Source organism: Mesoplodon mirus (genome assembly GCF_964341445.2).
Source record: "Mesoplodon mirus genome assembly, chromosome: 17".
Taxonomy (NCBI): Eukaryota; Metazoa; Chordata; class Mammalia; order Artiodactyla; family Ziphiidae; genus Mesoplodon; species Mesoplodon mirus.
This window is the reverse complement of record NC_138993.1, coordinates 77,969,145-77,993,394: the sequence shown is the minus strand read 5'-3', so window position 1 is coordinate 77,993,394 and position 24,250 is coordinate 77,969,145. Positions and strand designations below refer to the sequence as shown.

Sequence of the window (24,250 nt, the reverse complement as noted above, 5' to 3'; positions counted from 1 at the left end):
CTTTTTCTGCAAAAAGAACATTAAAATAGCAGTCATGGGTCAGAACACCGGCCTTTGGACCTGCGGGGCACTGAGGTTTCGAGTGCTGTCAGAAGAATCCAAACTGGATTGATCTCCTCCAACCTTTGCTCCAGGCCCGGCAGGCCCGGGGGTGGGGGATGAGGGGTGGTACCCGCCGCACCTGTCCTGCCAGCCTTGCCAGGTTGAATCCCCAGTCCCGCCCCAGTTCCCCCAAATCCCACCCACCCCGGTCTCCCCAACCCGCCCCCGGTCCACCATCCCCCATCCCGCGCCTCCTCCCTCCCGGCCTCGGGGACCGGGTGGCGGCCGAGCTGCGGCCCCTCCCAGGCTCCGGGCTCCAGCTGCTCCTGGCGCAGGAGCAGGTGCAGCCCCTTCCGCCCCCTCATCCCTTCGGGCCCAGCCCCGTCCCTCCCTCGCCAGCCGCGCCCCCGCCCTCCCCTCCCCTGACATTCCCATTCCTACCCCCCGCCCTCCTTCCCCGCCCCTCCCCCGCCACCAGCCCCGCCTCCTGGCGCCCGCGGCCCGGCGGAAAGGCAGGAGGCGCCCAGAGTCCCGGGAGGTGGACTTGGCACCCCCAGCCCCGCGGCCCGGGCGCCCCCTCCCGCCCCTTGCGGCATGGAGTCCGCGGGGCGCGCGCAGGCGGCGCGGGACCGCGTCCCCAGGTAGGCGCGCGAGGCCCGGGCGCCCCTGGCCCAGCCCGGGAAAGCGGGCGCGGGTGCCGGTGGCGTGGAGCTGGCGGGGGCGGTGGTGCCCGGCGCCTGCGCGCCCCTGGGCGGCCCCTGCGCTGCGCACGCGCCCGCGCTCGGCCCGCCGCCCCTTCCTGCACCCGGGAGGCGGGGGGGGGGGGGAACACGCGCCCCCCGCGGGGGGCCCTGGGCGCCGGGCGCCGCAGGTCCCACGTCCCACGTGCGCGCGGAACTTTACTCTGGGTCTTCTTGTGTCGTAGGATCGATCCGTACGGGTTTGAAAGGCCTGAGGACTTTGATTATGCAGCTTATGAAGAATTTTTTTCCACCTACCTGGCGATACTCACCAGAAGAGCCATAAAATGGTCCAGACTTCTAAAGGGAGGCGGTGGTGTCCAGAAGAGTATGACACGTGAGTTCGGAGCCTGATCCACCAGGCGCGCAACAAGTGACCCGACCGACGGGTGACGGGCGCGCCAGGGAGGTCAGGACTTGGGGTTCCTTCGGGTCTCGGATCTCAGGGGGAAGGCTGCCGCGAGCCCGGCTCGTATCCCGCGCAGACTCACAGGTGAGGGCGCTGCACGGTCAAGGTGCAGGCCCTCCTTCCCTCCGGCATGAGGCCTGCTTGTCCTTTGAGAGGGATGGAGACCATGGCCTTTTTTCCAGAAGAAGGTGGATTTCCTGCTCCTCCAAATGAGAGTGGCCAGGGCTGTGTCCTTGCGCGCTTCTGGGCAGAGCTCTCCCTGGCCCCCGCAGAGTGAACGCGGGGTCCTTCCTGCACCCCCACCTCTTCCCCCGCTTCTCCTTGGGGTTCTTCGCCAGCCCCAGGCTGTGCCCTCGCCTCCTTCAGGTCTAGACTGGAATGCCACCTCCAGGAGGCCTTCCCGTCTCACCCCACGGCCCCACACTTCCTGTCCTTTCCTTGCCTATTTTCTGTTCCTCCGTGTCTTATGCGGTGTGGGTCATACTTATTTTATCCTTTGTTTCCCCTGCTGGGATCAAAGACCCCTCCCTGCCGGCTGCCTTGGATGTATGATTGCTTCAGTGCTTGTTGAATGAATGAATGGAGTGTTTGCCTGCAGTGTTCCTCACGCTGTGGATAGAGGGTGGACCGTGGGTACCTGCGGGCAGGTGGTGAGGGGTGGACGGGAGTGTGCCCCGGGGAGCTAAGGAAACTCAAGTATGTGGGGCAGAGGGGCTACTGGGGCTTCCTGACATGGGACATTAATGACAATTAAGGGGTGAGGGCGGGGGTCCCAGCCACCGGGTACTGAGTTGTGACCAGAGTGTTAGGGGTGTGGTGAGGAGGGCCCGGCGGTGGAACAGGGCCCTGCACCAGGTCGCAGGTGGGCACACGCTGCACCACCAGGCAGAGAGAAGTCAGCGTTTAAAAGGGGTGACAGGCCAGTGTTCGCCTTTAAGGGGCCCCAGTACACAGGAGATGCTTGGGAAATACTTGTGGGATTAACGCGGGGTGGTGGGCTGGAGGCACGTGGACCTGGACCTCGACCTCACCCCGGGCTTCACCCTCAACCAAGTCCTCCCTCCTCAAGGCTGTTACTGGTGGGCAGTGTTTAGTAAAAACATGGGTGAACTAGCGTTTCATATAATCAGCCTGAAGGGACCTCAAAGGTTGACCCTTCTTGCTTTCCAGACCCCGAAGCTAATATCCTGCCTGACTGTACGCCGAGGTCCATCCCTGCGTTGCTGCTGCTGTTGACGTGTTTCCAGCAACGTCGGCTTCATTTTTCCCTTTTGATTTGTTTTTAAACGTTACACACAAGTATATAAAAATAAATTTAATTTTTGCACATGGGAAGACATCTTAATCACACTAAAAGATGTGAATTGAATTGAGTTTCTCTGCTGCCCAGGCCCCAGTCTCCCGTAGAAGTGACCGCTGGCGACTGTCCCACGTCCCCTCAGGAACAGGGTGCACTCTCGGGCTGTCGTTTGCTTTTTTTTTTTTTTTTTTTTTTGCGGTACGCGGGCCTCTCACTGTTGCGGCCTCTCCCGTTGCGGAGCACAGGCTCCGGACGCGCAGGCCCAGCGGCCATGGCTCACGGGCCCAGCCGCTCCACGGCATGTGGGATCTTCCCGGACCGGGGCACGAACCCGTGTCCCCCTCACCGGCAGGCGGACTCCCAACCACTGCGCCACCAGGGAAGCCCTGTCGTTTGCTTTTTAATGCAGGAGAAGACTTCCTATCCAATATAGACACAGGGGTCCAGCTGACCCAGAGGTCAATTAATGCAGAGAATCATTGCAATATGTACATGTGCGCATAAGCCTTTGTTTTTCTATAAAACACACGTGCATGTTTATTCCTCTTTGATTTTGTCATTTGATTCTATCCTGTCATCCTTTCTTTGAACAGGGAGGGTCCACCAATTCTGTATCTTTCCTGCCGAAACAGTACTTAGCGCGTTGTATCTATTTTCCAGTGTCCGGGTTTTTTTTCCAGGTGGATCGGGAATAAAAGCATTCTGAATGCAGAATCCTTCCAGATCTTTAGTCTTTTCCTCGACTTTTTAGGTTGTCTGATTTAAAGGTTTTGTTTTGCTTTTGCTTTTGCCTTTTGGAGCACTTATCAACTTTTTCTGAAAATTTAACTTGCTTTTATTGAGATAACAATTATTTCTGCTTTAATTTTTTTTTTTTTTTTTTTTGCGGTACGTGGGCCTCTCACTGCTGCGGCTCTCCCGTTGCAGAGCACAGGCTCTGGACACGCAGGCTCAGCGGCCATGGCTCACGGGCCCAGCCGCTCTGCGGCACGTGGGATCCTCCCAGACCGGGGCACGAACCCGTGTCCCCCGCATCGGCAGGCGGACTCCCAACCACTGTGCCACCAGGGAAGCCCTTTTGCTTTAATTTTAAAAAAATATATGCAAGGTTCGTTGAACTGTCTGATCATGGCAGCGAGTATACTGGCCGTACAGGTTTAGGAGCAAATATACTTGATCCCTGGTGAGCCTTTGGCCTGGGGACGGGGTTCACCGTCGAGCTGAACCGGAGAGCATAGTGACCTGAAGTTCTTCCAGGAAATCCAGCGAGAGGCATGTGGGCTTGCACGGTTCTTTGGGCCAGGGCGTTGCCGCTGGAGCTGGTATGGCTTCCGGTTGTGACGGCCGGGGAGGCTTCAGCACCCACAGGGCTCCACCGGAGGGGCAGTCGGCGTAGACAGCAGTGGACGTGTGATCCAGGAAATGGACATCCAGTTTTTTCCTGCCAGACGTTCCGGGCTGGCCGTAGTGTCGTCGGGTGTGTGGCATCCCAGGGAAGGGAGGCCGTGTGAGGGCTGTGGGGCCCAGCTCGTGCAGTAAGAGCCAGGCAGCTGAGTTTGGAACCCTGACCCTGACACCAGCAAGCGCACCCGAAGACCACCTTTGCTCCCGTGCCTTCATTGCTTCTGGCTTTTTGGGTCCTACTGTGTTTGTTCTTTTTTTGAGAGGACTTCCGTCTTGTCTCCAGTCAGTCACGCGATTACCCACAAATCCTGGCATCCAGCAAGTCTTCAGATGACAGCTGAAACTCACCCCGCTTGGGGACGCTAGCTGTGGATACGATGAAGCTTTTCTTTTTCTTCTTCTTTTTCTTTGTCTGTGGCGAGTATCCACCAGAGCCTGAGATCGCTTGCTCTCGGTGCTCGACCTGGAAGCTATCCTTACGTTCCTTTCCGTCTTGGTGTGAAGGCACTTGGTGAGGGAAAAGCTCCGTCCCGTTTGCTTCTTCTATGTCTCCTGCCCAGTGAGCTAGGGTATTAGCACCATCTAAATGAGAATGAAGTTGCAAAACATATTTTAAAGACAAATATAAAAAACCTGGGAATCTGCTTAACTTTTTTGGGGCAGACAGCTGGGAGTTAGTTCTTTGCGGTCTAGCTTCTTTTTAAAAAATTGCCAGCTGTTTTTACCACATATTTTACACTCCTCCAAATGTCCAGGAGGACGCATGGGTTAGCCCTGCCCTTGGGGAATTGTCAGTCTCTGAGGATGGGAAAACCGTTTTCATTCTCTTCCAAAGAAACTTAGTAAATTCAGATAACAAACAACGAAAGTAACAGAAGCCTTTATTCTCTGAAACTTCTGGGTGTTGTTACTGTTCTTACAGCCAGCCGAGAGCCCCGAGTCCTGACTGTATTTCAGGCACTGGGCTGTGCTTTGTTCCCATTTCACAGGTTAAGAGACTGAGGCCTACTCAAGGTCGGGGCTGCTGAGGCACAGTGTGAGGGCTTTAACCAGTGTGCACTTTCCTTTTTATACTTTATATTAATTTTTAAAAATTTGCAGTGAAATTCGCTCTTCTTGGCGTACAGGTCTATGAGTGTAGACAAATGCACAGTCAGGTAATCCCCACCACAGGTAAGGTTCAGAACAGTCGGTCGCCTTCAGGAGCCCCTCCTGCGTGATCATGGGCGGCTGACCTGCAGGCCTGGACGTCGGCAGAGGCCTGGGTGGCTGTGGCGGCAGCTACAGGGCAGCGGGAGGGATCCTGAAGGTGTATTGGCGTCTCTCTCCGTTTATTTAGTCCTTTGATTTCTCTTTGCAGATGTTTTGTTAGATTTATACCTAAATGTTTCTCCTTTCATTTTTGGTGCTGTTGTAAGCAATACTGTCTCAGTGTTTTTACTTCAGCGGTTTGCTGTTCATACGTGGAGTTCCTGTTGATTTCTGCGTGTCCTTCGCTTTTGCTCCGTCCCCGTGGGAATGGTCCCCTCCCAAGTTAGGCCTGACCTGTCCGTCCCCTTGCTGTTGCAAGAAGAGGATTAATCCACTCTGGGCGGTGCTGGTCACGCTGACCCCTGAGGGCTCGTGTAAATCGTACTAAGTTGGAGGTAGACTTAAAAACGTCACGTCCCCATAACGGAATGACCAGACCAAGCCACGCTGGCCAAGACGTTCTGGCCCAGACGTGATCCTACAACACGCTTCTAAACTGGCAAAGGGTTTCTCGAGTTTTCTTTGCCTTTGGCGGCTGGTGTTAAAATCTGTCCTTTCCTTCCTCTGGGCGTCCCTCGTCATCCCGCATCCTTCTGCACACGTTTGCCGTGCGTTTCCTGTCCCACACGCCCTCCCAGGAGCAGGCAGGTGCTCGAGGTGTGGCCTCCAGGAAGCCTCTTTTCAGGTGCTCCCGTACAGGTGACCATCAGTTTGAGTTCAAGATTTTAGCAATCGTGCTTTTCTTGACTGTAGCCTATAATCTTTTTCTGTTAAATACGGCTGGTGCCTCGGCGTCCGGCACAGGCCGAGGGGCGGGCAGGGTGGGGACTGGAGGTGACCCTCGCAGCCCGTATTCTTGTGCTGACAGCGAGCTAGAGGTATCAGGGCTTCTGTAGCCTCCGGACTGGGCTCAGCTTGGGGACGGAGAGTGGAATTCTGTAATGAGCGCACGTATCAGTTTGGTGGAGGTGCGTGAAGTTTTGCACCTTTTTTATGTCTGACTGACTGATGGCGGTGAGAGCCAGAAGCAAACCCTGTGGTTTCTGGCCTCGGGAAGCGCCCAGCGGGCTGTGTGACGCTGCCCTTCCCTCCGTTTCAGTGAAGCGCTACATCCGGAAGGGCATCCCGCTGGAGCACCGGGCCCGCGTCTGGATGGGGGTGAGCGGAGCCCAGGCCCAGATGGACCAGAACCCCGGCTACTACCGCCATCTCCTCCAGGGAGAGAGGGATGACAGCCTGGAGGAGGCCATCAGGACAGGTGACGCACGGGGTCCGTCCCCCGGGATATGGGGGCTGGGTGGCACCCCCAGAAGGAAACTGTGTTAGCACCCGGTGATGTTGTGATGTTGATGAGGAAAGTTACGTGGTTAAAGATGCACCAACTGATTTCAGTTTTCTGAAAGGAAAATCAAAACTCAGGCTTTCACGAGGGGAGGACAGTGATTTGAACTGGTTCAGAAAATATTTGCGTGTGGTAAGGAAAATGGTACTAGAAAGACCAGGTTTCTTCTGAGAAGAATCCCTCCAGGAATGCGAGGCCGCTGAGCTGGCAGTCAGTACAGGAGGGACGTGGGCTGGGTGACCCCCCTGGACTCACAGACACAGCTGCACACGTGCAGGAAGCCACACACCAGAGCCCTCTCTTTATGTCATACTCTGAGTGTCCAGGGATGCTCGTATTTTGGGCTTCTATCTTCTTTTTCCTCCAATTTCCTCACTGGTCCCATAGGGATAGGCTCATAGGCTCTTCAAAGTTCAAAGTACTCGGGCTTCCTTTGTGGCGCAGTGGTTGAGAGTCCGCCTGCCGATGCAGGGGACACGGGTTCGTGCCCCGGTCCGGGAAGATCCCGCATACCGCAGAGCGGTTGGGCCCGTGAGCCATGGCTGCTGAACCTGCGCGTCCGGAGCCTGTGCTCCGCCACGGGAGAGGCCACAACAGTGAGAGGCCCGTGTACCGCAAAAAAAAAAAAAAAAAAAAGTTCAAAGTACTCAAAAAAATGTTTAACCTAAATTGAATAATTAGATTTTTAGGAAATACATCTGCCTTTCTGACTTGAACAGCTTTTGAGTACAGATTTAAACACAAATACTTCATTAAAAAATTTTGATTACTTTAAATGTCAGAGAGGTTGGACTGACTTGTAACGTTGAGAAAGTGGTGTGTCCCCAGCGTAAGGAGTAGGGGTCTCAGATCCCAGAGTTGGAGATGGGGTGGGGGGCACTGGGGCGCTGAGCCTGCTGGCTGCATCCAGATGCCACAGCAAACCCTGGCCAAAGGGCTCAGAACAGACACTGCCATGACCCTGCAGGCACACGTGCGGGGGTCCCTCCGCAGGGCCAGACGTGCTGATTCAGGGTGGGAAGAGACCTCAGGTCCAAGCGAAGGCCGATCGTGTTAAATAAAGTAGACTGTGGCTGTTTGTTTGAAGAATGAATTTTAAAGGCTCTGTTTAGTGCAGAGTTTTTGGACACATAAAATGGACCTTTGTGTCTTTCCAACCTGACCTCTGTCCCCATTAAGCACTAAGTCCCCGTCCCCTCCCCCGCCTCCCATCATCCACACTCTGTCTCTATGAATTTGACGCCTCTAGGGACTTCATATGGCTGGAATGATACAGTATTTGTCCTTTGGCGTCTGGCTTATTTCACTGAGCGTAACGGCCTCGAGGTTCGGCCTCAAGGTTCACCCACGTTGACCGTGTGTCGGGATTCCCTTCCTTTCTGAGGCTGAACAACATTCTGTTATGTGTAGAGACTGCGTTATGTTTATCCATCATCTGTCCACGGACACTTGGGCTGCTTCCACCCTGTGGCCACTGTGAGTTATGCTGCATGAACGGGGGTGTGCAAGTAATTCTTAGAGACCCTGCTTTCAGTGTTTTGGGTACATGCGCAGAAGTGGAATTGCTGGGTCACGTGATGATTCTAGGTCTTTTTTTTTTTTTTTTTTTTTTTTTTTTTTTTTTTTTTTGCGGTACGCAGGCCTCTCACTGTTGTGGCCTCTCCCGTTGCGGAGCACAGGCTCCGGACGCGCAGGCTCAGCGGCCATGGCTCATGGGCCCAGCCGCTCCGCGGCATGTGGGATCTTCCCGGACCGGGGCACGAACCCGTGTCCCCGGCATCGGCAGGCGGACTCTCAACCTCTGCGCCACCAGGGAAGCCCTCTAGGTCTATTTTTGAAGAGTCTGGATCAGTCATTTTATAGGGACAGTAGAGCGGGTGCTTCGTGCCACGTAAGTGCAGACCAGACGTCCCGCCGTGTCTGCCTCTAGCATGGCAGTGGGGTACGAGTAGAGAGATTTCAAAACATGAAGAAACATCTCACCATAGAAAACATTATGTAGCAATGGGCACTGATGGTCGCTCTAGTCTGAATTAGTGAAAACCGCTCGTTTCCCTGTGGTGGATGCCAGTTTTTGGAAGGTTCAGAATTCCAGGAAAAAACTCTTCTTTGTAAAAAAACATACAATGAAAACTTACGTGCTTTGAGGCAGGCAGCGTGCTGTTCGGCTCAGAGCTGGTTTTCGTGGGCAGAGACCAGGCCTGGGCCGGAGCCCGGGGGCAGAACTCCTGCAGCAATGGGGAGGCCTCCAGCTATCAGCTGTGTCCGAGAGTCCCGCTGCCGCGTGGACACCGCTGCTCTGATCCAAGCAGGGCCACAGCGGTTGTTAGCTGACCCCCGCCCTCCTTGCTGTGACCCCGTCCTCGCTTCACAGGATCGCAGCTCCGTAAGGCAGGCGTCCGGCCCGGGCGGGGAGGGGGACTGTCCTGCAGACGGAAGCCAGAGGCGAGGAGTTTATCTCGTGCTTAGTTTTCCCTTTTGTCTGTTTGTCTCTAAACGGGGATCGTGGGGTGTCCTGCCTCCTCATGTGTTCAGTCTCCAGAGCTGGGAAAATTGTCCGAAGTTTTCTGTAACCTGTTCGCCTGTCACCCCACCTCCTCCCCAGCTAAGCGGGGAGCGCGGGGACGGCAGGAACCACCAGGGCCCAGGCAGCCCGGCCTCACCGAGGAGCCCGCTCTCGTCCTTGCTGACTCGAGAGGAAGGGCTGCCGTGCCCACCAGTGTCCCCGGGCCAGGCTGCCGCGGGACAGGGGCCCCGGGGGTCCGCCTCTGCGCCCCCGAGGCCGGCTGATGGTGGAGGTCAGGAAGGGTCCGGGTCCGTCGCGGAGCCGTCTCTGTCCCCAGCCCTGAGCGGCCTGTGCTGCGGATTTCCTCCCAGACATGAACAGGACCTTCCCTGACAACGTGCGGTTCCGGAAGGGCTCGGACCCCTGCTTGCAGAGGACCCTGTACAACGTGCTGCTGGCCTACGGACACCACAACCGCGGCGTGGGCTACTGCCAGGTGAGCCCCCGGTGCCCGCAGCCCCGGCAGGGACGTGAGCCTGGTCCTGGGCTGCCAGGTCCCCCCCGACACAGGCTGGGACTTCACCGTCTCCCAGCGGTGCCAGCCCACGGAGACGGGGCGGGGGGAAGGGGGAGCAACTGAGGTGAGCACGGGCTGTGCTGACCGGCACCTTCTCGTCTTGGTGCCGAGGGTGGGCGTGTGCACGTGTGTCTGAGCGTGCACACGTGCGGTAGGCCAGCCCTTCGAGGCTGTTTCCGGGAGCCAGATCAGCCGGCAGTGAGAGGTGACAGGGGTCTTGCTTTGTTCCTGCTGCGCGGAGCTGCCTGTCACGTGGAAGGAATCAGTTCTCGTTCCTCCCTGGAGACTCTCCTTCTGGAGCATCGAAGGGACAGTGTTCACGACCCAGAAAGCAAGGGGAGCTGGTCGGGAGCCGAAGGGACCGTGCCCTCCCGCCCTGCACTCCAGAGGCTGCCGGGTCCCGGCGGGTGTGGGCAGGGGCCAGGGGCTGTGGTTGGGGGCTCCTGTCCCTGCGTGCGAGGCCCCTGTGCCCCCCGAGCCGGAGGCCGGGCCAAGGCGTCCCCGAGAGGAAGGCAGGCCCTGGGTGGTAGCACCTACGGTCCCAGGTGGCTCCAGGACCGAGACCACGAGCGCCAGGCGGGGCGCAGGGGACACGGACGCCTACTCGGGGCGGCCCCGGCAGCTCGTGTCCCGGGTGGACGGCACGTGGTGTGGCCTCGGCTCCGGGGGGACGGGGTGTCGCAGGAAGGAGTGAGGCGGGAGCTTTGAAAAGACCAGCAGCAAAGACACGTGAGGACGCCGTTCAGAGCGGCCGGCGTGATTCCCAGGTTGTTTTCAGGCCGCTGTTCTGCAGGGGGTGCCTGTGGGAAAGACACAGCTGGGCGGGTCTGTTCTTCCGAGGGAATCCCTGTCACTGTCACCTGTTACGACTGCCCTTAACGTCCTGTCCTGGGGCAGGAGCTGGCCTTCAGGAGTCAGGGAGACAGGGTGGCTGAGAAACTGTCCTTAGGTTATTCTAGCTGCTGTTCTTGTGGGTCTTAAAAATAGTGTTAAAAAATAGCCCACACAATTTTAAACATGAGCCTGATGCCAAAGCTCTGCTGGCTTTTGGGAAATACACGCATGTATGTACACACACACACACACACGTATGAGCCTCCTATGGCTGCCGTGACATTGTGCCACCGGCTGAGAGACGCACAGGACAGGAGTCGATCGTCTCTCAGCCCCACAGGCAGGAGTCCGAGGTCCCGGGGTCGGGGGGCTGGCTTCTCCATGGCTGTCTCGCTGGTGACCCGTAGCCTCTGCGGGTGGTGTGTCTGGGTCCAAATTTAACTTGTTGGTTGATGAGAGCTGGATTTTCCCCTTATTGCTAGAGAAATACGTGTTTATTTTAGAAGTTGTAGAGAAGCAGCAAAGAAGAAAGTGGAAGTCACCCGAAACTCAGTCACGCAGGAGGGACGCTGACTCGGCGCTCGGCCACCGCTGCTCCTTCCCGGGTGCACCCGCCCCTGGCGGCTGAGGGTCCTGAGCTGTGTGTATATGGCAGCGTCTGCCCCCTTGGCGCTGTGCGCCCTGAATTTCCCCAAATGGGCTCTATCACGAGATTCCACTTCAACGTCCCCGAGTGTCAGACCACGCGCCTTACCGTTCCTAGGAAGTGTGGTCGCTGGTGTAGTTTCCCCCCGATACAGTTTCATGAACATGAGGCCCTGGCTTGTTCTAAGTCAGGAGTCATGGGCCCAACTACACGTGTCACTAGATGGCAGAGCCTTAGACGCTGTAGCTCCACTGAAAGGTCGTTCCAGAATCAGGCAAGTTTTAGGGAAAAGCCAGGAAAACGGAAAGTTAGCAGTTAGCCAGGCGATTACAGAATCTGCAGGTGGTCTAGACCTCAGTGAGTTTCTTTTGTTCTTTTGTCTAATTTCAGGGAATGAACTTTATAGCGGGGTATCTGATTCTGGTGACAAGGAGTGAAGAGGAGTCCTTCTGGCTGTTGGACGCCCTTGTTGGCAGAATACTCCCGGGTACGTTGAGTCCTCGCGGTAAGAGCGGAACTGTCGCTTTCTGGTGTTGCTGAAACGATGCCACTGACAAGTCAAGACGTGACGAAACAGAAGGAACTGTCTGAGAGTCGAGGTCGAAAACCTTCCTGCAGTTGAGTTGAGACAGGAGCGCGCAAGATGCGGGGTCCCAGCAGGCGGCGCTGCATCTCGGGGCCTGGACGTGGCTGAGCCGGGCTCTCGGCTCCTCATCCTGGTCTGCGCCGCTGGTGTCTGGACCGCGGGGATTGTCGCGGCTGTAGTGAGCAGACAGGCGAGCGGCCGGGCTTCTGTAGCCTTCGTTGCTGGGCTCGTGAATGGCCGTGAGCGCAGTGACCATCAGCTGTTGTGGTTACCGCTTTCGAGGTGAAGATCTTTCCTCTCATGCGTTTCTACTTTTCTATTTATTATTGAATGTTAATTGTTTTAGTTAATAAACCACCACCAATTTCTGTGATGTGCCGCGTAGACGGTAAGCTGCAGAGTAGGGTCCCTTTGGGACAAGAAGTGGCCGGAGCCGTCTGGGGTGGGAGAGGACTTGGGCAGATGTGACCCTCCCCCAGCCACAATGGCGGTGATTGGTCCAGCCGCTGGCAAAGTCCTGGTGACTGTGGACGGGCGCTGGCTGCCCACGCGACGAGCCCTGGTGGTCTTGTCTGCTGTGCCCACCTCCCGTTTCCTTCCCCCTCCTCCCCCACCCGCCTTCCTGGGTCGGGCCGGACTCAGCCCAGGACCACCCGGGAGAGCAGCCGCCCCTCCTGGGGGCCGCGTGTTCAGAGGTAAGGGCAGCCGGGGCCCGTCCAGGCTCCAGGCTCGCCTGCACCCGCTCTTGTCTGATCCACGGAGCAGCCACGCCACACATGCCAACCGCTCAGTCCCCTTCACGGATGGCGGCACGGGGGCCTGGGCTCAGACCCACAGCTCTGCGCCCCCAGGAGGTGAGCCTGGGCGGTGCCGTGGAGAGGGGGCCTCTCCTCAGGCCTGTGCCGCTGTCAGCAAGGGCTGGGGGGATGCCGCCCGCGGGGACGGAGCGCGGAGAGGGGCAGCTGCCCCGGCTTCATGGCGGAGCCTGAACGGCTGTCAGGGGAGAAGATTCACAGGCTTCCAGACAAAACGCCCACACGGCTCCGTGGTCACCGTTTGCTCGGTTAGGTCAGAGACCGCATTATGATGAACGTTCCCGCCGTGACCAATTCCAGGTGCTCTTTGGGGGTTTGGGGAACATCAGGGCACAAAGCCTAAAAGCCTGGTGGTGATAGCAGCGGGACCGAGATAAACAGAGGCCCTAAGGGCCGACCGAGGCTCCAGGTGGCCCCCTGGGGGCAGTGCGTCACACAGACTGATGTTTAAGACCATAAAATGTCATTTCTGATCATTATTAGATTCAGTCAAACCAAACTACGATGCAAATAGGCCCATCCTTCTGCAAGGACGGCATCGTGGCCGGGCTTAGATCACAGGATGGCCCAGACCTAAAGCGGCTTCTTTTTTACGTCAAGAAAGTTATGTCTGGGTCTCCTCCTCCCGGGAACCCCTACCCTATCTGCCCTCAGACTCCTGAGCCTGCAGAGGAGGGACGGGGGGTGGGATGGGCTGGGCCAGCTCGGGATGTCACATTGCTGATGAGGCAGCCCATTTAGGAACGAACACACTTGCGTCCTGAGAGCTGGTCTGACCCGTTTCCCCTTGAGACACAGGGGAGCCGGGCGACGATTGCCCCTCCCGGGAGCAGCCCCACTGAAGTCAGAAGGTGAGGCCCAGACAAAGGCGGGCAGGGCTCATTGTGGGGGCGACAGTACCCGGGCCCCCCGGGCCCACCTGCCCCTGCAACAGCGCTCCCCTCTCCACGTGCTGACACAGCCGTTGGGCTGTTTGCAAAGTGGGGCGACCCCGGGAGAGGCCTGGCTCGGGGAGAAGGTCCTTGGCGTCTGTGCACAGGCCGGCCAGGCTGAGGGGGGCTGCAGGCGGGGCCTGGCCCTTGGGGTTTGCCATCAGCGGCTCACGGCAGACTGAGGCACGGGGTCGTCAGCGACCCTCCTGTGACTGGCTCAGGCCTGTGGCGGGTTTGGGGTGTGACCTTGACTATTTTGGGAGGTGCCCTAAGCCTGTCTGTAACCGAGAATGAGGACGTGCTGTGCTCACGGCTTCGTAAATCCGCTGTCTCCGCCGCGCTCCCCTGAGACGGCTCAGCACCCTGCAGGACGGGGAGCGGAGCCTGCCCCTTTCCCCCGGGACCAGAGCCAGAGCGCTGCTAGTTGAGAGGACAGGACAGCCAGCAGCCCTAGGGTTTAGGAACAGAAGTGAGAGGAGGGTGTGGTAGGGAAGGAAGCTTCAGTCCCAGGTATTTATAACTGAACAGGCTTCTAGTAACGGATTTTTGGGGTCTTTAGTACTGAGCGTGGTTTAGCGTGTGCACACACTCTGAAAACCAGTGGTGTGACCGTGATGTCGTGTTGATACTCATAATGATTCTATTTTAACCCAAATACTTAATTAACAAGAACGTCTTTCCCTTTGCTATGGTGAATGACCAAACTGTGTGGCAGTGGGCACAGAACGCGTACCATGTTTTCCTACTTTATTTTATTATTTTAAAATTTTTTAATTTATTTTATTTATTTATTTTTGGCTGTGTTGGGTCTTCGTTGCTGCGCGTGGGCTTTTCTCTAGTTGCGGCGAGCAGGGGCTACTCTTCATTGCGGTGCGTGGGCTTCTCATTGCCGTGGCTTCTCTTGTTGTGAAGCATGGGCTCTGGGCACGTGGGCTTCGGTAGTGTGGCCTGCGGGCTCAGTAGTTGTGGCTCGCGGGCTCTAGAGCACAGGCTCAGTAGTTGTGGCCTGCGGGCTCAGTAGTTGTGGCTCGCGGGCTCTAGAGCACAGGCTCAGTAGTTGTGTCATGTGGGCTCAGTAGTTGTGGCTCACGGGCTCTAGAGCACAGGCTCAGTAGTTGTGGCACGTGGGCTCAGTAGTTGTGGCTTGTGGGCTCTAGAGCACAGGCTCAGTAGTTGTGGCGTGTGGGCTCAGTAGTTGTGGCTCACGGGCTGTAGAGTGCAGGCTCAATAGTTGTGACACACGGGCTTAGTTGCTCCGCAGCATGTGGGATCTTCCCGGGCAGGGCTCGAACCCCTGTCCTCTGCCTTGGCAGGTGGATTCTTAACCACTGCGCCACCAGGGAAGACCCCCTGTTTTATTATTTTATTTTATTCCTATTTTTATAGCAAAGTTTAAGCATTAAGATTTATTATAATACATGACATTAAGCTAGAAAATTCCTTGGCAAGAAAGTGTCCGTTCAGAGGACAGTCACGCGGTTGGAAGCGTTGGTCTGTCTGATGCTCTCCTGTAACGTTCACCTGCATCTTCTCCACGAGAGGAAAATAGGACACGTGACACAAGAGGGGTGGTGTTCTGTGCTGGGGGGTGCCCAGGACACTTTGGGGGGGCCAGGACGCTCACACGTTCGGTTTTCCCGTCCATCCATAGGCGGACACTTGGTTGCACCCACTGTTGGCTGGCTGCCTGATCTTGGGTTGCAAACGTCCCTGCTTTCCATCAGGTTGTGACAGATGCCCAGTGGGGCATTGCTGTCCGGAGTGCTGGGGCCCGGGGCCCCACTCTGGGCATTGCTCCCAGGAGTTCCTGCATCCCTGTGGCTGGGATCTTGCCCTGGGTCATCCTCTGGAAAGGGTCCCTGGGGGTGGCCCCCCTCACGGCTCAGGGGGAGCGAGGGTCGCGGTTGTCAGGGGCTATGGTCTGTGGGGTCCACGTCCCTGCTTCTCCCCTGTCCCCGTGCAGATTACTACAGCCCCTCGATGCTGGGCCTGAAGACGGACCAGGAGGTCCTCGGGGAGCTGGTAAGGACCAAGCTGCCGGCGGTGGCGGCCCTGATGGACAGTCACGGCCTGCTGTGGACCCTGGTCGTGTCGCGCTGGTTCATCTGCCTGTTTGTGGACGTCCTGCCCGTGGAGGTGAGGGCGCCTGGCTCGGACTGGGGCCGACTGGGCGGCCACGCGCTGACCCGCTGTCTCTTCCTCTGCAGACTGTGCTTCGCATCTGGGATTGTCTGTTCAACGAGGGCTCCAAGATCATCTTCCGGGTGGCGCTGACCCTCATCAAGCAACATCAGGCCTTGATCTTGGAAGCCGCCAGCATCCCCGACATCTGTGAGAAGTTCAAGGAGATCACCAGAGGGAACTTCGTGACCGAATGCCACACCTTCATGCGGGTGGGTGTCAGCGCCCTGCCGGCCTCCCTGCGCGGGCTGTCCGGCCCTCCCCACTAAGCAGCCCAGGGAGGGGCTCCAGCCCTTCCAGGCCAGTTTCTCCTGGAGCCTGGGGCACCCGGCAGACCCAGGGTGCTCACCCGTGCTCCCCTCCTGTGCCGTCAGCCCAGGGGTGGGGCCGGGTGCCACCTGGGGCCCCCCTGGGAGCCCCGTTGGATCCACACCTTGGTTTCTCCCGGGCCTGGGAGGTGACCGCCCCCATCCCAGGCTTTCCCGATGACCCAGTCTACACCGGGTCCCCCATTTCTGTTCAGCCCTACGCCTGTCGACTTCTCTCCGGCCTTGGTGGGGTCACGCCTGTCTGTCCCTCCCTACTGGGTCCTGGGCCTGGCGCAGGCCGTGTGGACAACTCAGATCACATGAGTGAACGAAGTGGATGCTGCATCCCACAGGCCCGCGGGAAGGCGTGGGCTGGGGGGAGGGGTTTACGGGGGGGACGACTGGGATGAGGGCGTGAAGCCCAGCCCGGGAGTGACCCTGGGAGGGGGGAGCGCTGACCCGGACTCCCGGCCCATTGTGTTCCTCAGCTTCCCATTTGAAATAGCTGCACTGATGGCGTGACCCCTCCCCCAACCCCCAGGGTACGAGACCCCTGGCGAGGAGGTCCTGCAGCCTAGGGCTGTTTAGGTGTTTGGTTTCAGTGAATGAAGACCCCGGTACAATTCACCCTTTACCTGGAGATCTCAGAGCTCTTCAGTGCCTTCCACTCAGTGGGTGGTGCAGCGGCGTCACTGGGCCCAGGCGTTTTCTTCTCCCCAAAGGGCGCCCCAGCCCCAGCTAATGCCCTGCTCTGTCCCTGTGGCTCGGCCTCCTGGACTTTGGAACAAAGAGAGTCAGACAGTGCAACTTTGGCGTCCAGCCCTTGGACTCGGGCTGATGCTTCCGAGGTGGTGCGAGTCCGTCTGTGTGGAGCAGGGCACCCGCACACAGTAGGTGCTCAGTTAGTGCAGGCACCTGGCCTGCTTGTGTGATGGCTGCAGGCGGACGTGTGTCCGTGGCGGGTGTAGCCGGTGTTCCGGCCCAAAGGTGTTCTGGGCCCTGTGAGCTCAGTGGACATGGAGGATCGGCGGGGTGGTCTCCCCACACGGCAGAAAAACCACTGTGTAAAAACATGTGTCTGCCCACGACAGGTGTGGCCATCATGGGACGCTGGCAGGGAGGTGGCCCTGGTCTTATTTTCTCAGGGGTCTCTACAAAGTTGTATATGCATTTCAGCAAAACTGCGGTTCATAGGTCAAACCTCTCTGAAATCCTGTGTGACAACATCTAGAATTTCCTTGAGAATGAAAGCCGTGGTCTCATTGGCAGCTGAGAGCAACGTAATGGGAAGAGGACAGCCAAACCCATCTGAAGACTTTGTTCTCAGGTCATTGGCCCGCTGGGCACTTGCTCCCAGGTGCTCCCACCCCGCCCCCCAGGCACCTTCTCTCCTCCTCATTGTGAAGCAGTTTCTCGGTTACTGGAAGCAACTCTGAGACCCTTCCTGCTTCCACTTCTCAAATCTGGTTTCTTCCTTGCTTAGTCTGCTCACCGACGGCCCCGACCGTCTTCTGAGCTGCTGTGGGCAGTCAAAACGAAAAGAGCCCACGCAAGAAGGGCAAAAGCAAAATCAGGGCTTCTGTGCAGCAATGGACACCGGCAGCAGAGTGAAGAGGGAACTCACAGAACAGGAGAGACTGTGCAAACCACATCTGCTAAGGGGTCAACATCCAGACACACAGAGACCACAGCCCAACAAGGAGCCAAGGAATTACGTTTAAAAATGGGCAGAGCGTGGGGGCCTCCCTGGTGGCGCAGTGGTTGAGAGTCCGCCTGCCGATGCAGGGGATACGGGTTCGTGCCCCGGTCTGGGAGGATCCCATATGCCGCGGAGCGGCTGGGCCCGTGAGCCATGGCCGCTGGGCCTGTGCGTCCGGAGCCTGTGCTCCGCAACGGGAGAGGCCACAACAGTGAGAGGCCCGCGTACAGCAAAAAAAAAAAAAAAAAAAAAAATGGGCAGAGCGGGCCTCCCTGGTGGCGCAGTGGATGAGAGTCCGCCTGTCGATGCAGGGGACATGGGTTCGTGCCCTGGTCCGGGAAGATCCCACATGCCACGGAGCAACTAAGCCCGTGCGCCACAACTACTGAGCCTGCGCTCTAGAGCCTGCGAGCCACAACTACTGAGCCCACATACCACAACTACTGAAGCCCGCGCACCACAACGAAGACCCAACACAGCCATAAATAAATAAATTTTTAGAAAAGAAAAAGAAAAATGGGCAGAGGGACTTCCCTGGTGGTCCAGTGCTTAAAACTCCACGCTTCTAATGCAGGGGGCACAGGTTTGATCCCTGGTCAGGGAGCTAAGATCCCACATGCCGCGCAACATGGCCAAAATGTTTTTTTAAAAGTTTTAAGTGGGCAGAGGGCCTGAACAGACCCTATCCAAAAAAGACATACAGATGGCCAACAGGTACATGAAAAGATGCTCAACATCACTCGCCATCAGGGAAATGCAAGTCAAAGCCACAATGAGCTATCGCTTCACACCTGTCAGAATGGCCATCATCAAAAAGACCACAAATAACAAATGTTGGTGAGGATGTGGAGAAAAGGGAACCCTATTCATACACTGTTGGTAGGAATGTAAATTGGTGCAGGCACTGTGAAAAACAGTATGGAGGTCCTCAAAAAACTAAAAATAGAACTACCATAAGATCCAGCAATCCCACTCCTGGGCATTTATCCAAAGGAAATGAAATCAGGGTCTCTAAGAGACCCCAGCCCGCCCACATTCATTGCAGCATCACAATAGCCAAGGCATGGAAACAACCTGAATGCCCGTACAGATGCATGGATAAACTAAATGTGGTCCATCCATGCAATGGGATTTTATCCAGCCTTAAAAAGGAAAGTCCTGATACCTGCTACCACGTGGATGAACCTGGAGGACATTATGCTCAGTAATTTGTCACAAAAGGAAAAAAACTGTCTGATTCCACATATGTGAGGCCCCTGGAGGAGTCAGATTCATAGAGACAGAAGGGGCGGTGCTGGGGACAGAGTTGGGTTTGGGAAGATGAGAAGGTTCTGGAGATCTGATGCCCAACATCTGAGCATAGCTTACACTACCCAGCCACACACCTGGAGTGGTTAGGCTGTAAGTTATTGGGTGGGCCAAAAGGTTCGTCATTTTCTCCGTAAGATGGCTCTAGTAGCACTTAGTTGTCTTTAACTTCATTCAAAACAATTTTGTTCAACAGAGTTTTGGAAGTCCTAGCCACAGCAATTAGAGAAGAGAAAGAAATAAAAGGAATACCAATTGGAAAAGAAGTAAAACTGTCAGTGTTTGCAGATGACATGATACTCTACATAGAGAATCCTAAAGATGCCACCAGAAAACTACTAGAACTAATCAATGAATTTGGTAAAGTAGCAGGACACAAAATTAATGCACAGAAATCTCTGGCATTCCTATACACTAACAATGAAAGATCAGAAAGAGAAATTAAGGAAACAATTCCATTTACCATCACAACAAAAAGAATAAAATACTTAGGAATAAACCTACCTAAGGAGGCGAAAGACTTGTACTCAGAAAACTTTATAAAACACTGGAAAGAAATCAAAGATGACATAAACAGATGGAGAAATATACAGTGTTCTTGGATTGGAAGAATCAATATTGTGAAAATGACTATGCTACCCAAAGCAATCTGCAGATTCAATGAAGTCCCTATCAAATTACCAATGGCATTCTTCACAGAATTAGAACACAAAATTTTACAATTCGTATGGAAACACAAAAGACCCTGAATAACCAAAGCAATCTTGAGAAAGAAAAACGGAGCTGGAGGAATCAGGCTCCCTGACTTCAGACTATACTACAAAGCTACAGTAATCAAGACAGTATGGTACTGGCACAAAAACAGAAATATAGATCAATGGTACAGGATAGAAAGCCCAGAGATAAACCCACCCACATATGGGCACCTAATTTACGACAAAGGAGGCAAGAACATACAATGGAGAAAGACAGCCTCTTCAATAAGTGGTGCTGGGAAAACTGGACAGCTACATGCAAAAGAATGAAATTAGAACACTCCCTAACACCATACACAAAAATAAACTCCAAATGGATTAAAGACCTAAATGTAAGACCAGACACTATAAAACTGTTAAAGGCAAACATAGGAAAAACACTCTCTGATATAAACCACAGCAAGATCTTTCTTGACCCACCTCCTAGAGTAATGAAAATAAAACCAAAAATAAATGGGACTGAATTAAACTTAAAAGCTTTTGCACAGCAAAGGAAACCATAAACAAGACGAAAAGACAACCCTCGGAATGGGAGAAAATATTTGCAAATGAAATAATGGACAAAGGATTAATCTCCAAAATATATAAACAGCTCATGGAGCTCAATTTCAGAAAAACAAACAACCCAATTAAAAATTGGGCAGAAGACCTAAATAGGCATTTCACCAAAGAAGACGTACAGATGGCCAAGAGACACATGAAAAGATGCTCAACGTCACTAATTATTAGAGAAATGCAAATCAAAACTACAATGAGGTATCACCTCACACCAGTCAGAATGGCCATCGTCAAAAAATCTAGAAACAATAAATGCTGGAGAGGGTGTGGAGAAAAGGGAACCATCCTGCACTCTTGGTGGGAATGTAAATTGATATGACCACTATGGAGAACAGTATGGAGGTTCCTTAAAAAACTAAAAATAGAACTACCATATGACCCAGCAATCCCACTACTGGGCATATACCCCGAGAAAACCATAATTCAAAAAGAGTCATGTACCAAAATGTTCACTGCAGCTCTATTCACAATAGCCAGGACATGGAACCCACCTAAATGTCCCCCGACAGATGAATGGATAAAGAAGATGTGTCACATATATACAATGGAATATTACTCAGCCATAAAAAGAATGAAATTGAGTTATTCGTAGTGAGGTGGATGGACCTGGAGTCTGTCATACAGAGTGAAGTAAGTCAGAAAGAGAAAAACAAATACTGTATGCTAACGCATATATATGGAATCTAAAGAAAAAAATGGTGTTGATGAATCTAGTGGCAGAACAGGAATAAAGATGTAGACAGAATGGACTTGAGGACAAGGCGGGGGATGGGGAGGGGAAGCTGGGACGAAGTGAGAGAGAGGCACGGACATATATACACTCCCAAATGTAAAACAGATGGCTAGTGGGAAGCAGCCACATAGCACAGGGAGATCAGCTCGGTGCTTTTTGACCACCTAGAGGGGTGGGATAGGGAGGGTGGGAGGGAGATGTAAGAGGGAGGAGATGTGGGGATGTATGTATGCATGTGGCTGATTCACTTTGTTGTGCGACAGAGGCTAGCGCAGTATTGTGAAGCAGTTATACTCCAATAAAGACATTTAAAAAAAACAATTTTGTTAGATTATATTGTGACGGCTTTTAAGAAAAGACATCAAAATTGGTGAATTTTTGTGTAGCCATTTTAATATTGAAGATGGAAGGGAAAAAGCAACATTTTCAGCATATTATGCTTTATTATTTCAATAAAGGTAAAAACGCAACCAAAATGCAAAAAAAGATTTGTGCAGTGTATGGAGAAGGTGCTGTGACTGCTGGAACGTGCCAAAAGTGGTTTGCGAAGTTTCATGCTGGAGATTTCTCGCTGGACGATGCTCCCCTGTTGGGTAGACCAGTTGAAGTTGATAGCGATCAAATTGAGACATTAATTGTGAACAATCAATGTTATACCACATGGGAGATAGCCGACATACTCAAACTATCCAAATCAAACGTTGAAAATCATTTGCACCAGCTTGGTTATGTGTATTGCTTTGATGTCTGGGTTCCACATAAGCTAAGCGAAAAAAACCTTGACCGTATTTCCGCATACAGTTCTCTACTGAAACGTAATGAAAACATTCTGTTTTTAAAACAAATTGTGACGGGTGATGAAAAGTGGATACTGTACAATAATGTGGAATGGAAGAGATTGTGGAGCAAGCGAAATGAACCATCACCAACCACAGCAAAGGCCAGTCTTCATCCGAAGAAGGTGATGTTGTGTATATGGTGGGATTGGAAGGGAGCCCTCTATTATGAGCTCCTTCCAGAAAACCAAACGATTAATTCCAACAAGTACTGCTCCCAGTTAGGCCAACTGAAAGCAGCACTCGATGAAAAGCGTCCAGAACTAGTCAACAGAAAACAACACATAATCTTGCATCAGGATAACGCAAGACCGCATGTTTCTATGATGACCAGGCAAAAGCTGTTACAGCTTGTTACAGTTTGTAAATTCTGATTCATCCTCGGTATTCACCAGACGTTGCATCTTCGGATTTCCATTTATTTTGGTCTTTACAAAATTCTCTTAATGGAAAAAAAATTCAATTCCCTGAAAGACTGTAAGAGGCACCTGGGACAGTTCTTTGCTCAGAAAGATAAAAGTTTGGGGAAGAAGGAATTATGAAGTTGCCTGGAAAACGGCAGAAGGTAGTGGAACAAAAGGGTGAATACATTGTTCAATAAAGTTCTTGGTGAAAATGAGTCTTTTATTTTTACTTAAAAACCGAAGGCACTTTTTGGCCAACCCAATATGTGGGTTTTACCACAAAAACAAAGAAACACCAAAAGAATGAAAATTGGACAAGATGTTACTGAATTTTAATTCCAGGAGCTCAGAGCCTCGGGCTTCAGAATCTGAGACATTTTATGGATTGGATTCAAATTTTTAAAGTACTAAACGTGACCCAAGTGTAACGGAGCAAGACCTTGTGGGCCTTCCCAGGGCAGACCCCTCCCCCATCTCCTCTGCTGTGGCTCCTCTCAAGTACCCAGATAATCGTATCTCATGCACGTTTCCTGAGTTTTTCAGATGCTAAAACCAAGGAATGTCGCCCCCAGCCCTTCTGACGCCTGAGGATTGATAATGTGACCCTGTGACCTCACCAACAACCAGAGAACTGTGCAGAGCTGATCACACACCCTGGGACCCCCTCCCTCATCTGGTCTTGAAAATGCTTTGCTGAAGCCCTTCCCGGAGTTTGGGCCTTTTGGGGGCACGAGCCGCCTGTTCTCCTTGCTCAGCCCCGCAGTAAACCCTTCTCTGCTCCAAACTCTGGCCGCCCCACCGGGCTCCCCGCGCCCCTGCCCTTCTGGGGTGAAGGTCGAAGGGGCTGTGCGTTCCCAGCGACCCGGCGGGCCCCGTGGGGAAGCCGCAGACTCTTCGGGCCGCGCCTGTGCTGATGGTTGAGTTATTCCGTCCCTAACATCCTTTCGGTTCTAAAAAGTGATGGTAACAGGTGACCTTCCTTCGCTCACTGAGCAGCGGGCCTCAGCCCAGCCTTTACCAGGGGCAGGAAGGAGAAAGGCACTGCGGCGTCTAAACTAATCCCTTTCTGTTCCAGAAAATCTTCTCGGAGCCTGGGAGCCTGTCCAGAGCCAGCATCGCCAGGCTGAGGGAGCGTTGCCGGGCCCGGCTGCTGGCGCAGGGCTGACCGGCCTTCAGGGCATCGGGCTGCCACCCGCCGCCTCCACACTGCAGCCCGGAGCAATTTGTCATTCTGTAACGTAGCTCTTCGTGTTTCTAAATATATATTTTTACCTGAGACACTGATAATATATACGTGACGTGTGCGATTGTGTTTATTCCGTCGGCACCTGTGAGTCTGCATCGGCTCACCAGCCACTGAAAACTAACCCCCAGCGGTGACCTGCGTCCGTGTCGCTGGTGCCAGTACTTACCGTCCTTCCCGCGGGAGAGCAGTGGCCTCCAGGGGAGGTTTGCGCACGTGACCTCGCTGTAGAAGGTAAGTTTCTCAAATGATTTTTTAAATTATCGTGTTACGTGAAGAATAAACCAGACGTACGTGTGTAAGATTTAAGGACTGCAAGTCAGATCTGGGCTGCGTCATCCCGGACCCCTGGAGGGAGAAGACGCCCCCAGCAAGACCCCTCCCCTCTGGGTTGGAGGCCCTGGGCCTCCACCCTGACCCCGCCTCCCTCCCTCTGGGGATTCTCCCTCTGGCTGGGAAACCCACAGCCCGGGCAGGCTGTCCTACACAGGACACACGGGGACAGGTGGGCTTTTCCCGGAAGGAACCACGCGACAGGCCCCCTCCGTGGGAGCTCACCAGCAGTACTGCTAAGGCCTGGGGCGCGTCACGGCCCGGGGCTCCGTGAAGGCAGCGGCACCGCCTCCACGCTGGGTATTTAACGTGTTCCTACCCTGTGTGACGCTACAAATCCCACCACGCCTGCCAAGACCTGACCCTGCAGGACAGGCCAGCTGCTGGTCTCTCTGCTCGGGCTCAGGCCTGTACCACCCACACCGCAGAGAAGCGGAGATGGACATGGGGGACAACGACGCAGCTCATGCCACTTGCAGCTGGGCTGCTGCTGGGTGGCCGCGTCCTA

General features: G+C 54.5%; 1 protein-coding gene across 2 annotated transcripts; it reads left to right on the top strand.

Annotated features, from left to right (window-relative positions):
* Window positions 1–525: 525 nt before the first annotated feature.
* On the top strand, window positions 526–23,453 carry GRTP1 (growth hormone regulated TBC protein 1). Of its 2 annotated transcripts, XM_082602326.1 has the most exons (8): window positions 526–683; window positions 968–1,119; window positions 6,246–6,404; window positions 9,366–9,490; window positions 11,442–11,538; window positions 15,348–15,520; window positions 15,592–15,777; window positions 23,242–23,453. In XM_082602326.1, the coding sequence occupies exons 1-8, from the start codon at window positions 637–639 to the stop codon at window positions 23,329–23,331; spliced, it is 1,029 nt and encodes a 342-aa protein (XP_082458452.1). In that variant the 5' UTR covers window positions 526–636; the 3' UTR covers window positions 23,332–23,453. The 2 variants fall into 2 exon arrangements, with proteins under 2 accessions (XP_082458452.1, XP_082458453.1); XM_082602327.1 differs by lacking the exon at window positions 6,246–6,404.
* The last annotated feature ends 797 nt before the right edge of the window (window positions 23,454–24,250 follow it).